This window comes from Chinchilla lanigera, unplaced genomic scaffold (assembly GCF_000276665.1).
Source record: "Chinchilla lanigera isolate Chin_1 unplaced genomic scaffold, ChiLan1.0 scaffold00033, whole genome shotgun sequence".
Lineage (NCBI taxonomy): Eukaryota > Metazoa > Chordata > Mammalia > Rodentia > Chinchillidae > Chinchilla > Chinchilla lanigera.
The window spans coordinates 9,931,222-9,946,033 of NW_004955434.1; the positions used below are offsets into that span (position 1 = coordinate 9,931,222).

A 14,812-nucleotide genomic window follows, 5' to 3' on the forward strand; every position below is an offset into this window, starting at 1 on the left:
CTCAAAAAAAAAAAATCAGACCCCATGGGAAAAAAAAGGCAACATGTCTGACCATTTGAGAAATGCAAATTAAAACAATACTGAAATTCCATCTTACTCTAGAAACAATGGCTGACATCAAGAAATGGAATAATAATAAATGCTGGTGAGTCTCTGTGGAAAAAGAAACCCTTCTACATTACTGGTGGGTTGTGTAAACTAGTACAAGCACTACATAAATTAATATAAAGATTTCTCAAAAAAACTGAAACTAGAATTTCCATTTTATCCAGCTATTCCCCCTCTAGCTCTCTTCCCAAAAGAGGTAAAGACATTATGTCACAGTGATATATGAATTCCCATATTTACAGCAGCATAATTCATAATAGCTAATTTTTTTTTTTTTTTTTTTGAAGTCAGGGTCTTGCTGTGTAGTCCAGGCTGGTACTGAACTCACTATGTAATACAGGCTGGTCTCAAACTTGGGGTTGGGGTGACAGGCATGCATCATCCATGCCCAGCAGGCTAAACCTTGGAAGGAGCCTGTATGTCCATGAACAGATGAATGGATAAAGCAAGTAAGGTATTTTTACAGAATTGGAGTTTTACTGAGTAAAGAAGGATAAAACTGAGTCAACTGTACGAAAAGGGATATACCTTGAAACCATAATGTTTAGTAAATAAATCAGACACATAAGATGAAGTTTTGCAAGGTTTCTGTTATATGAGAAACCCAAAATATAAAGAAAGACTAAAAGAAAAGATAGATAATAGGGCATAAGGAGATCTTTTTCAAAAGGGAAGGGGACAGAGAAATAGAGGGAAAGAAGAGAGGGGGATGGGAAGAATATTAAAAATGAAGATTATTATATACATGAATAAACTCCACAGGAAGAATGTAATCATATGTATTCCAAACATATACTACTACTAAATAAAAATTAAAAAAAATCAAAAGACAAGATATGGTATAAACTGAATAAAGATCCTTTTAGGGCTGGGGATTTAGCTCAGTGGCAAAGCGCCTGCCTGGCAAGCACAAGGTCCTGAGTTCAGCTCCTGGTACCGGAGAAAAAAAACAAAAAAACAAGATCCTTTTATAAGGTTAGAATAAAAAAAAAAAAAGAGATCAAAGCTTTGAAAATGTTGCAACATTTACTATTTAGAAAGCAATCATGTCTGCCAGACTTCAATTATACCAGGTTTGGGCAAATTATCAATATCATAGTAGTCTACCATTCTGGAAAACTAATACATTTCCTAGAATACAAAGCATATTTTCCAGTGATTCATCAAAATGCCAATTTTATGTTAACCAAACCACAAAAATAGAAATAAAAAATATGATTACTCCTTAAGATCACAAAGATTGCTATGATCTAAACAATAATGAAAACATAAAATTAAAGGACTTTCTCAAACTATATATTCTTACTAATCTGAACAAAAATTGTTTCTTTGAACAAATCTCCATTTTATTTAAAATAACAAAAATAACTTTAAATGTAATATTTAACCTGAGTGAGAAAATGGGATCATTCTTTGTTGCTTTGGTATGAAAAACTATCTGGAAAGTTGCTGCAGAAAAGAAATTTCCAGAAGCAGCTAAATATTTATATAATTTCACATTAAATTCTTATCACATATGTAATTTCTTTTTTTTGGTACTGGGAATTGAACTCAGGACTTCACACTTGCCAGGCAGGCACCGTGCCACTGAGCTATACCCTCGGCCCACACATATGTAATTTCTATCTTTAGTAATAACATTGATGATAATCAAATATTTAACGGAATGTGTAGTCTTTGTTATTGAAGTCATTAGTTACAGATATAAAAGCTGGTAACAGAACTGTATGATACAAAATACTATTTTATTTTTAACTGTGATATCCTCTTACGAAAAGCAGTATCAATACTGGATTTGCTGGGCCATAGTGAAGAAGTCCACAGAAAAGGAATCAGTCAAAATAACTATTATCTAATTCATAATTTCATAAGGAACTCTCTCTCAAACTTGCAGTGATCCTCGTTGTGAGTCTAATTCTAACAAGTATGGTTACCTACTTGTGTATAAGCTAGGGCAAATATATGGACACACACAGAGATGACAATTTACTGACACAGCCTGGCAATGGAAAAAGAGACAGAACAAAAACAAAAATACAACAAAATCCTTCAAAATACCTGGGGTAAAAGCCAGTTAGTTTTTATATAGGTAGAATTACTGATATGATATTAGAATGCCAATACAATTATTGATATTCATAATGATGAACCATAAATCATCAAACAAGGATTAAATTGCATTCAATATATTACAAGGATTCAGACAAGTTCCCCACTGAATGATTAAAATAAGAGTTTTAGTATTAAAGGTTAAATTTCAGTTATCTAGAAAATCCAGTTAAGTGGAATACCCTGTTCTTAAATGATGCCAAACTCATATTAAAAATTAAGATAAACATTCAGTAGAACTAATTCCTATCATGCCTATCACACTCATTATCACATTTTTTAAACAAAAATAGGGGATAATACGGAGATACAAACTTTTATTGTCTATTTGCTTTATGCTGTGTGGCCTCAAATTAAGATTGGTGATATAGAATCCAATCAATTAAACATATACATAATCTGGAATTTTCTGATAAGTATGTCCTCACAAAATAGCATATTAGGGATTTGTAATTTGCTTTCTTTTATTTTTATTCTACTTGACCCTATGAAGGAAGCCAATATGCTTAAACCTTCCCTCCACCTCACCAATGGAAAAGAGGTGAAAGGCTTTACAGAAAAACCCTAAAATGCTTACAGAATTATTTTTTTTAAAAAATCTTACAATACATGCTTTAAATACTTTCAACCAAGTATACTTAAAAGTATGACTAGGAACAAAAGTTCTAATTTATAATATGGAAACCAAGTTATGTTTAACTGCAGCATAAAAAAGATTTAGCAACTTTAACAGAGTCCTGTATAGTCATGAATATGAATACCTAACTAAGAACAAAGAGTTGCAGTAAAAAACAATAAAGTACACCTTGATTTTTTTTTTTTTTTTTGGAGACAAGGTCTTGTTATGCAGTTCCAGCTGACCTTGAACTTATTATGTACCCCCAAGTCTGGCCTCAAACTTGCGGTGATTCTCCTGCCTTGGCCTCCTGAGTGCTGGGATTACAGGTTTGTGTCACCATGCCCAGGTACCTTGATTTTTAAAAGACTATTCTTTCCTCCTGAAGAAAAGAATCTGTCCCTTTGTACATAAAACATCCAATAAATTTAATAAAACTACTGGTTGCACAGAAGATACTATCATATAAATCTTTGAGGAATTTATTACAGCTGTAAATTTTAGTAAAACAGTTTTCTATATCAAGAGACTTCCAGATACCTAAAGTATATATAACACATGACTCTAATGAAATATTTCTGAAATACATTTTACAATTTTCTGCATTCTCTGAACATTAATATTATCTTGCTAACTGAAAACTATCACTATGAACATTATTATCACTTAGGTTATAATAATCTCTCAAGAATCCACTGGAAGACTTCTGAAATAAGGTTCTTTAATCCTTGTATTAAATAACCTTAGAAAGCTGTACTATTATGGTATGTCAATCTCCTCCCTTCTGACTTTCAGACTGATACAAATATACCTTTCCCAAATCAAGTAAAAATGATTATTCCAAATCTGTATTATCAAACTTGCTTAATCACTAACCACATTTTATATATATTTACACTAACAAAGCTGAGCAAAGATCTAGAAGTAGCTTCATAACATTTCTAAGGCACAACACGAAAGGTTTCTTTAAAATGAGGACTGATTCTATTCAATGTTTAAATCCTTCTCCATTTATTTATGGGTGTGTAATTGTGTTTCAAATCTGTGACATAACAGCTACAAATGCCAATTAAATAGGTATTGCAGTACTAATTTAATAAATAACAAAACTGACTGTTCTACCAACTTAGGAGGATAAATATAATGCCCTTATACTGTAGTCTCTCAAGAACAACAGAAAAATAGGAGGTAAAAGTAAAGAGTAATTAAGAATTTAAAGTAAGGTTCTTTAAAAAGTCAAACTGGTAAGAATAAAGTATCTGGGGCCCAATAAATAATTTACATCTGTTTTAATATTACACTTAATTAAAATTTTGTTACTGTACAATAAACTCCATTAATATAATTATTAATTAAGAATATTGGCAAGATAAACAATTTCTAAAAAACTACTAGTCAAAAACCAACCAATCAGTACACTGGGAAATAGCTAAACCTACAACCAGGCAAAGAAAATTAATTTATTTGCCCTTGCACCACTTTTGACTTTTAAAAATGAAAACTAGGTCACACAGGAGAAATAAAAGAAATAATGTTTCTATCTTTCTTTGACAATTTTCATGTAATCCAGAACAAAAATTTTAAAAGGCTTTAGAAAAAAAGCAGGAATAAATTTTAATGCTGACAATAACAGATAGAACTTTTGGATTAACACCTACCGATTTTTTTCTACTGTTTTCCAGATCTTTGAGTTCATTCTCGATTTTTGTGATTAATTCCCTGAGTTCATCAAGATTAGTGCAAATAAGCTAAAATAAAACACAAAAACACAGCTTGATAACACATAATATAAAACACCCAAAATGTGGTAACAGAAGTTGTTTTAACACACATTGAATTCACAATAAATTATTTTCTCTGAAAACTAGTAAAAGCAAGGAAAGCTCCACAGTTTGTATTTTAAGAGATATTTACTTGTTATGATGTATGAACTTCAGGCTTTATATAAAATAAGCTGAAATTTCAACACTGTTGGTCTCATCCCATATTCCCACCTCTTCATTTACTTTATAATCCAGGTACTTTCTTAACATTATTAGCTTTTAGTCCAGAATGACAAAGATCTGGAAACTCATCCTAGATTTCATGGCTACTAAATTTTCTTTAAGAACTTCATCAGTTTTCCAAGTAAATGAACAAACGCACCCTTGGAGAACTGTCGTTATACCTTTACTTTGTTTTGCCAACTATATAGGTTAACAAACCTTAGCTATTGCTGTTGGGAGTGCTAATAAAAAGCACTGTGACTAAATGTAATGTTCTTCAAAGATTAAACAAAATTAAGCATACATTTTTAACATAAGTTTAAAGGTTTTTAATACAACCATCTCTGGAGATAGCATCTACTTCCTTTCATAACTATAAAGTTCGTTTTATTTTACCTCGGTAATACTGGCAAATGGCCAAAGCAGTTGGTTGATTGGTTATTAATCACTAAACTATCTTGTCTTAGTTACCAATATTTTATACAGTGAAGTTTCAACAATAGCAAAGACATTAATAATTACATTTTAGTTTTTGTAAAATTATACTGTATTTGTTCTATTAGTTCAATATAATGAATTTTTCCTAAAATAATTTAAGCTATTTAAACACACCTATTGTGAAAAATAAATGAAAGATCTCTGAAACAAAACTGCAGACACACAGAGGAAAAACTTCAGATTAAAGAAAGTCTTGTCACAATGTTTATATTATATGATAATTTTAAAAATATTACACTTTTATAAATTATTAAATCACCATTAATTTTATCAGTTCTGGTTGTTACACTTATTAATTTCTATGCAAGGGCATTGCTTTCCTAAAAGGTATATTTTCTTTTATTAGAAAAAACAAACATACAAACAAAAGCAACAAAAACGAAAGTATGTTACAAGATAATTCCTGGTGGCTACTGAGTGACAAAAGAATGGCACAGGGAACTCCTTCAATTTCCTTTATTAATAGGTTAACTCACTTAAAACTGGTGATGTACTGCACAAAAATGGCAATGTGGTTCTACTCAACAGTAAGTAAAAATTACTATGGATATTATATTATAATCAAATTAATGATTACTTATTAGAAGAAATTATCTGTACAACTGCAAGCTCAGAAACCTAAAAAATTAGGAAAAATATCTAGGAAGTGATACAAATCAAACAATTTCAAGTCTGGAGATGTAGCTCAGTGATACAGTGCTTCCCTAGTATGTGCAAGGCTCTGGATTTGATCCCCAGCACCACAAATAAAACAAACACCCCTCAAATCAAACAATTCTGAGCAGAAAACAGCACACAGTGATGTAATGGGAGACTACAGCTGATATTTTTTAGATAATGTACATTCCAATTTGACAAATCTAAGTACCAAAGAAGTGCTAGTTGTTGAACAGTGGACTGGTCACCTAGGCAGATTATTCTACAACAAGATAAAGTCTTCAGCTTCTATTATAACCATAAAGCCACAGGCCATTGTTGGCCCTACAGTGGGCTTTTAGTAAGAACTCAGTGAAGACTAACTTTCTTACAGCATTATTTGCTATTGGGACAGTATGTTAAATTTGACTTATAAACTGTAAATGGCCAGATTAATATCATTGCATAGATTTCCCATTTGCACACATGACAAAACTCAGAAAAAACTTTACTTACATGTTAGCTATCTCATTATATAAAGAATGAGGGTATATTTTGCATATAACTTTGTAGAAATTTGTAAGACTAAGGAAGACATATACCCTACAACTAAAGACATCCTAAAAAATTTAAGATATTTTACTTATCAATTAGTAATGAAAACAACAAGTATTTATATTCCTTCTAAAGGAACAGACAATATAGCTTTGAAGCCAAACTATGAAAGAGCTATATAAAATACATAACACTTTCAACTGGCTTACCTAGGTAGTAAGTTGTACTAAATCAGTGCTTCTCAAACTTCCATGTACAAAAGAATTGCATGGGGATCTTCCTAAAACATAGTTTATGGTTTAGTAGGTCTCAAGTGAGACCTTATCTTTTGCATTTCTAACAAGTTTGCAGGTATAGAGTACAGATTACACTTTTTAGTAAGGTACTAAATAATGAATTACAAATCAGTGTGACTACTGAAATATTCTGACACTATGAAGCTAATGAGTATGAAAATTCAAAAATATTTATTTCCAAATAGGGGTGGTATATTGAATTAATTGCACAATGACAGAATAAATGTCCCTTAAAAATAACATGACTTTTATGTAAATTCCATTGTTTGACTCTGAGAGTCAAAATATTTTAAAATGACAATATATACATAATGATTTATATTCTTTAGATCTAATATGTATTCTCTCTATAACTATATCTAATACATACCTAATACCAATATAGAGAATGAAATTTATTAGAAAATTCTATAGGAACACAATGCCAACTCCTACAACTCCATTGCCTCTTTTACAATGTAAGGCAAATTTGTGGCCTTTAAACTCAACTCAATTTCAAACAGTGCTTTTAAAAACAGAATCAACTCAGTAAGTAAAGTCCACCTTAATAATGAGAAGAGATGCATTTTTGGAACAAAGCAAAAACACTTTATTTAAACCTCATCAGCCCTAATTTGGAAAAGCTATCTGATGCACAGGGCCTCCAGGGGTGAAAAGGAAAAGCCCCATGGCAGGTTAGATTACAGTCAACTCACACTGCTAAGGTTATGAGAGGAGGTTTGCAAGTCATACTGTAGAGGTTTCAAATTCCCCAGGAGGAATCTCTTTAAGGATGTCACACTCTCCCCTCAAGTGAATCTTTCCCTTGACACAACCCAAGGCAGAGCCATAAAATCATAGATCTTAGAGCTGAGAGGGACCGAAAACATGTATTCTGGTCCAAGCCTTAGTCTAGGCTAAAAAGATTTATCCCTAAGTCATGTATGAGCTAATTAAGAAGTAATATAACCTAAGATGGCACACTGGCAGTGGAAACCATAAAACTTCTCTTCCTACTGTGTAATATTCTTTAGGAGGTTTTTCTAAAAACAAAACAAACCCTAAGAACTAAACATGTATTACACTTTTAGGATGTAACTTATGTCTAATATTTTTCATTAAATGGTAATATCGAAAGGCCCTCTCTTCAACTCAAGAAGATGTACATATGTGGTTAGAGAGAGGAGGCTCTGTAAAGATCAAAAGAATTCCATGACCAAATTTTAGAAAAACCACCTAAGAAATAATTCCTTACCTTAATGAATAATTTAAATTATGCCTTTTGGGTAGAAACTCAGTAAGTTTGAAAGATACTTATTTTTTTCCAAAAAAATAAAATAAAATAGTGTACAAGAACAGAAATATGGTAGATTGTATTTAAAAGCAAATCAAAGGGAAACCCAAAAATTAATAGATCCAAACAAAATGGATCATATTCATCTTTATTCTAATAAAAAGATTCTATAATTTATTATAAAATTATAACCAAAACACTAAATATATGATGTAAATTTATAGTTTACTATTAAGATCCATTAAAACTATACAGACAGGAAAATTACTTATTTCTTATGATCAACATACCAACAATAATGATAATGATACTTCAAAACCGGAAAATAAGGATATTATTTGCAACATGAAAACTAAGTCTGACAAGTTTGCAAAATAAGTTTTACCACTATGTGATTGAGAATAACTTATTTCAAGACACTGTATCTTTTAAAACCTGAAAAGACGTTTAAAAGTGAATAAAACTCCCTGCTTTAAGGTTGAAAAACATTCATTTTAAGAGCAATTCAAAATGACAATTTAACCCAGAGGTCCTTAATACAGTGAAATAGTTAAAAATTCTAATTTCTATTTTTGTCCCCATTTGTTATACTGAGGATAGCATTTTACTTCTTATTCCTGAGTTCTTCCATTGGTTAGATATGAAAATGTATTTTTTTAAGAGATATGTTAAGGTTCTATAAATTTATGTTTGGAAACAATGCTACTACGTGTTAGCAGCTGGATTTTGGATTTCCTTTGCAAATTAGCCTTCATAATAAATTATACATATGAAACAAAAGCAAGTACACATTGCATGAAAGATTTTTTGGTTACCAAAGAAAATAAGAGTTATAGTAACTAAGGCTGTTAAATTACAGTCTAACAAAATTATAAGTACTTTAACTGTTAAATTTGATACAATGGGCCGGAGGCTATGGCTCACCAGCACAAGTGCCTCCCTGTCAAGCGCAAGGTGTCCTGAGTTCAATTCCCAGTACAAAAAAAATTTGATATAAAGCTTAAAATTCTAATATTTGAAACACTGAAAATAAAATATTTCTTAATATTTTGCAATTACTGTTGATTAAAATAAAAATTTCCTTTACATCCCAACTGTATAACCCATCAGAACATTAGAATAAGGATAAGCCTAAGTTTTCAATGCGGTCAAATATATTATGTGGTTTTACACTTCTCAGATTCTTATAGACTTAATTATGTGCCACTTTCATAAGACCAAATCCAAGATTTATTTCAAGGTCGTAAGTAGCTGGAAAAATTGCTAAAGTCAGTAACAGATGTTCTTAAGCCAGTTTTTAATTGATTTTCCTACTTATAATGCAGCATTTCTTCATCAGAAGCATTTGGCATGTGTATTTGAAAAAATAATGAGACTACTCGAAATAGTAAGCTACATAATTTAATTCTAACAACCCTATGTAAGTAGGTACTATTATTACCTCTCTGTACAAATGAGGAATTGGAATCACAGAGAGGTTAAGTAACTTACCCACAGTTAGAGAATTAGTGGGTGGTAGAGGTGGCATTCAAACTCAAGTAGCCTGGTTCCAGAATGTTTAACCACCATGCAGATTACCCACTTAGACCCACTGAATCAAGGTCTTTGGAGGAGAAAACCCAGGAATCTTCATTTCTAATAAAAGGATCAGATTATTTTTACACTATATAAAGTTTGAGAACCACTAACACATCTCTTAGGAAAAAGCAGCAAAGTTGATGTCAGTCCCTTTACAATATACAACATGCAAAAAATCTAATCCACCATTTGGATATCCACAGTATATACTTTTAAATAAGAGTGGGATGATTATTTGCTTAAATAAAGGTTTAAGTATTAGATATGTGTATAAATATACATATAAATATGGTTTCTTCTTTTCTTTTTTTTTTGGTTCCAGGGATTGAACTCAGGACCTTGCACTTGCCAGCAAGGTGCTTGGCCACTGAGCTACATCCCTGGCCCATGGTTTCTTCTTGAAACAAGGAGGCAAGTTTGATTTCCAACTTTTAAAAATTCAACAAAAATACTGCCAAAATAAAAAGTGGATGAGGTCAAGCCAGGTCTCACTTTTTAGTTCATTAGGACCTCAAAAAAAAAATCTGATAAATCCCTATCTTGTTTCTCTTTAAGCACGTTTTCTGACAATTTAAAGACTACACCTTTGGCAAATAGTTCACTTATTACAAAAGAGATTTCATGTTACCAATGGTTTCATTATTTTCAGCGGTAAGATACTTTAGAACAAATCATATAAAGAAACTCTTGCACTTACATATTTCTACGTCATATTTTTGTGTTTAATACCAGAAGTGTGTTTTACATATTTGTGATACTGGGGATTAAACACTGGGCCTTGGCACTGAACTATATTCCCAGCCTTTTTAACATTGTTTTCTTTTGAGACAGGGTCTCAAGTCGGTAAACTGTCCTGGCTAGGCAACCTTAAAATTTGCCTGCCTCTGAGTTCCAGAGTGCTGAGATTATAAGCATGTGCCAGCACATCCAGTATAGAAATGTGATATTTAAAATACCTCGGATAGAGAGAGTACTCATAGAATCTGAGTTGCTAAATATCCTATCACTAGAACTTTTAAGAAAATATATTCACTTTATCAGATGATAAAAGTATCCTTACATGTGGGCAAAACTGTAAGTTCTACAGTTTGCAAAGTTTACTAATAACTAATACTATCTCCCACTCTATTAATGTGTTTATTTGAAGCAAATAACCTATTTACTTGGAGACAGTTGTCAATTTTCTTTGCGAGTAGTACCATGGTATTCATATTGTAAATTAGGCACAAGAACCCACATTCTCATGAGACTAGTCCTCACCTTAGTCAGACACATGCACGCACACACACACACCTTAAGAATCAGGAAAGGGACTTTATCTATTTATTTTGAATAGCTCAATCTAGCAAAACATGTACTTTTGACCTTCAGTTTCTGAGAGTGGTGTGCAAATGGTCAATAACTAAAAGCATCCCTTAATATATAATATATAGTGCTTTTCAAGCTTCTTTGCCCATAAGGCATAGTTAAAAATATATTTTACACTGCGTGTCAATGTGTAATACACAAAAACAAAACCAAAGCTCCATGAAAAAAATGGCTCTCCATATTCACATTACTATATGTGATAACAATGATAATTTCTTTTGTTTTAATTTTATTAGCTTAAAAAAGAAATGTTGGTCATATAATTAAATGAACTGATTCATGCATAACTAATAAATAGCAGCTGTAATTTTAAAAACCACTGTCTATGCAACCTATGTCACTTATTACCTGTAAAAGTACACCCACTAATATGCGAACAGCAGAAATACTAAAAATGGGCCAGATCTGTCTTAAGATCTATATTCCCAGGACTAAAGCTTTGAGAAAGTGGGGACAAAACTAGTAGGAGGAATATCAAAAACTAATGTGACATTACTAGAAGCACAATGGTATAACATTATCATTAAATACTATGTTACATAATATTTATATTAAGTATATTATTGTAACTTAATAGCATTATATGATGTGTTACAAACACTGAATGGTAGAAAAACTTTAAGGAAATAATGAAATCTTATTATTTTTACTGAATATGCTGGAACCAAAGTTATATACAAAAAGACTATAGAATGCTTGCAATTCATTCCAAGAATATCATTTAAAAATACCCCCAAATATTCAGTTTTTATCAATTAGTAACTTCCTTCAAACAGGGTTATGTCTACATTTTCTAGGTATACATACAAGAAAACTCACGCTACATATTATTGGTATTTTTGCAGTGATTGTCTCTTTATTTTCATCTCAAATATTCAAGACCCACAAATTCACTGTAACATTACTTTTATCTTTTGATAAAAAAGATAAAAGCTTATAAAACATTTAGAAATGGGTTAAATACATTATTACAAAGAAATTTTTAAACAAGAGTATCCTTGTTGAAGAAAACATTTTTTATAAAACAGAAAATAAAAGTATTGTTCAAAGTGAGATTCTCTGCTTATTCTTAGTATTACCTATAAAACTCTTCACATACTCATACGGCAGCACATACAATTAGTTTTTTGCAGAAATGTTGAAATCTTAATATTCTCTCTGAAGCTAATAAGAGTAAAAACTACTTGTTTCCATGTTAATCTACCATTTCTGTACATCCCAAATAAATGAGACTGGATTACCTAAGCAATATTATGATATATAAATTATAATTTGTTCTTGCAAGACTTCATTTAACATATTTGATAATGCAGACACATATACAAAAGGTTATACATACATTTTTTTTTATAAAATACTTCTACAAAACTGAATACAGCTTAGATTTAAAAAGAAAAACCATCTTTTGAGTACTAAGAGAAATTAAAAGAAGCAAAGTATTATAAAATACTAACCAATTAAATCTTGGCTAAATCTGTACATCACAGAAAAAAGACATTTTCAGAAAAATTTCATTAAAAATATATATAATTACAATTTCTTGAAATTCAGTCAACCTCCCAACGAATGTTATAAACACTGAAGGAAAAAAACTAAAAAATTTGAAACAAGTTGAAATATTTACCTGAAATTCTGGTATAGCAGGAGACTTTGCGACAGTTTTCCTCTTCTTAGTAATTGCTTTTTTAGATATGGATTTTTTTCCTTTCAAGATTAAAAGAGAAAAGCTTCATAATGCTGTTTACAGCACTTCATTAACAAAAACCAAATTACGTACAGCCTTGAAAGTTAAATTATAACTAACAGATAGTTGCTCGTGAGTCAAATAAAAATGATGAATCAAAACAAACCCCAGTAAAAGCAAACATTAAACTGTAACTACCTGTAACAGACACATTAACAAATGCTGCCTTACTTATATAAGAACCAAACTACTGTATCCTACTGTTTTGTATAAGTATCAACATTTACTGCAATAAGATTAGGCAAAAAGCTGCATTACCACTGCTCAGTTAAAATCTACATTCACAACTTAAAATGAGACTATAGCACAGGAAAAAACTCTTACCTTTAACAATAACTTCTGCAGTCAGAACTTGCATAAGCACTATATCTGAAGATTATGGTCTCTAGCCAATCTAATGTGAAAACCCCTCAGTAGTTTAAGAAACAAGGTTTCTCTACTCCTTTAGCTCTGCACTCATGCAGGGGGCTGACCTTAGCAGTACTCAATATCCGAAGTTTTAAAAGAAAGTAAACATTTCCCTTTAAAGTGCACCAAAGTAATTTATGCAATCAGAAATCATTGGGAGAATAAGTATCATACTCTTAAACCAAATCCATAGCATACATAGGATCTATCTACTTCATATTCTACGTGACAAAGAAGATACATAATGCATAAACTTCTGTTTTTAGTAAGGAACATGTTAAAGTACACTTTTTCCCTCCAAATTAGCAAAAAATTTTTAACAAATTGATTGTTGGTAATTATCCAACAAATGCTAGATGTAAGATACTCTACCATTTTTACAGGTACAACAGGGAGTTATAAAATACAGAACTTGACTTTAAGGAGTTTACAATCTAAGCTCATGAAAAAAATACAGGAAATATTTCTATGTCAATTATGGTTCAATTATCTGTAAGCTAAGATCAGTTTAAAAATTACTATGTGTTCAAAAGGGAAAATAATACATACATAAAGCAAATTTTCTGTACATGATTCTAATGCTCCTTTCTCAACATCTTCCTAGATATGTTGAGTACGAGATGTCATCTGAGTGAAACTCTGATTAGAATATTTTATTCAAATGAATTGATATAATTTTATATCTATAATTATTACTTTTCTATATTGCTTTTTAATCCGATCACATAACTGTAATTTGGACAATTTCTAACTTTTAACTTAATAAAATGTACCTATATACTATAAATAAACACTACTGCAAATTTTGAGCTGCTGAGATTCACAGAAATTTACTCTATCTGCCATCATTTGACATGACTTAATTTTTATTAGTACATGTTTATACATTCATCACAAGTTGGTACCTGTACATAACACATCTTAATTCTTTTTACATCCCCTTCTTTGACATTGTTTTTAACTAAAGTAACCCAAGATACATATTTTTCTCACCACTGTTATTTCCTTCTGTGTTTACATTGTACTGTAGTAGATCTAAATGTCTATGAAAATAAGTAAGGGAGTGGCCTGCTTAAACAAGCAATACTCAGAGAAAAGTGATTAAATTCTTGGTATCTCTATGATATCACTAGCTCAAAGAGACTCATAAAGCTGAATGCCAGGAAGCCTTTTCTCTACATCATTTTTATCATTTTTAAAAGTTTATGGGAAAAGATTTAATGATCTTGCTAACTTAAATCAAGGGAAAGTTTATAAAGTATTTTTAATAAAAACATCAATTTGCGAGAAAGGAAATCCGTCCTCCAGTACTGCTCTAATTAACTGTAAAAAGTCATTTAATTCTATATTTATTTATACTAGTCACCACGGATGGTCCCATGAATTTCATATTATTATTTAGGCATTAAACTCAGGTACTAAATTTTTAATTAACTCTAGCAATCATTCTACTTGAATGGATTAAAGTGACACAGTTACTGGTTATTTCAGTTTAGTGTTATTAAAATGCTTTAATACTATGAGTTCCTGGAGGTAGTACTGTGTTATTCTGTAGTGGTTTTAGGATTGAGTTACGTGGGTTTGAATATATGCTATAACTACCTACCAGATGCATGACCTTGAGCAAAGTGTTTCATT

General features: G+C 31.0%; 1 protein-coding gene across 1 annotated transcript in view; it reads right to left on the reverse strand.

Annotated features, from left to right (window-relative positions):
• The window catches only part of Kiaa2026 (KIAA2026 ortholog), a gene marked incomplete at its 5' end in the record, with an annotated part of 87,397 nt that overhangs the window by 26,967 nt on the left and 45,618 nt on the right, over nucleotides 1-14,812 (reverse strand). The window contains 2 exon segments of the mRNA XM_013516351.1: nucleotides 4,492-4,581; nucleotides 12,647-12,726. Coding sequence (XP_013371805.1) covers nucleotides 4,492-4,581; nucleotides 12,647-12,726 — 170 coding nt within the window.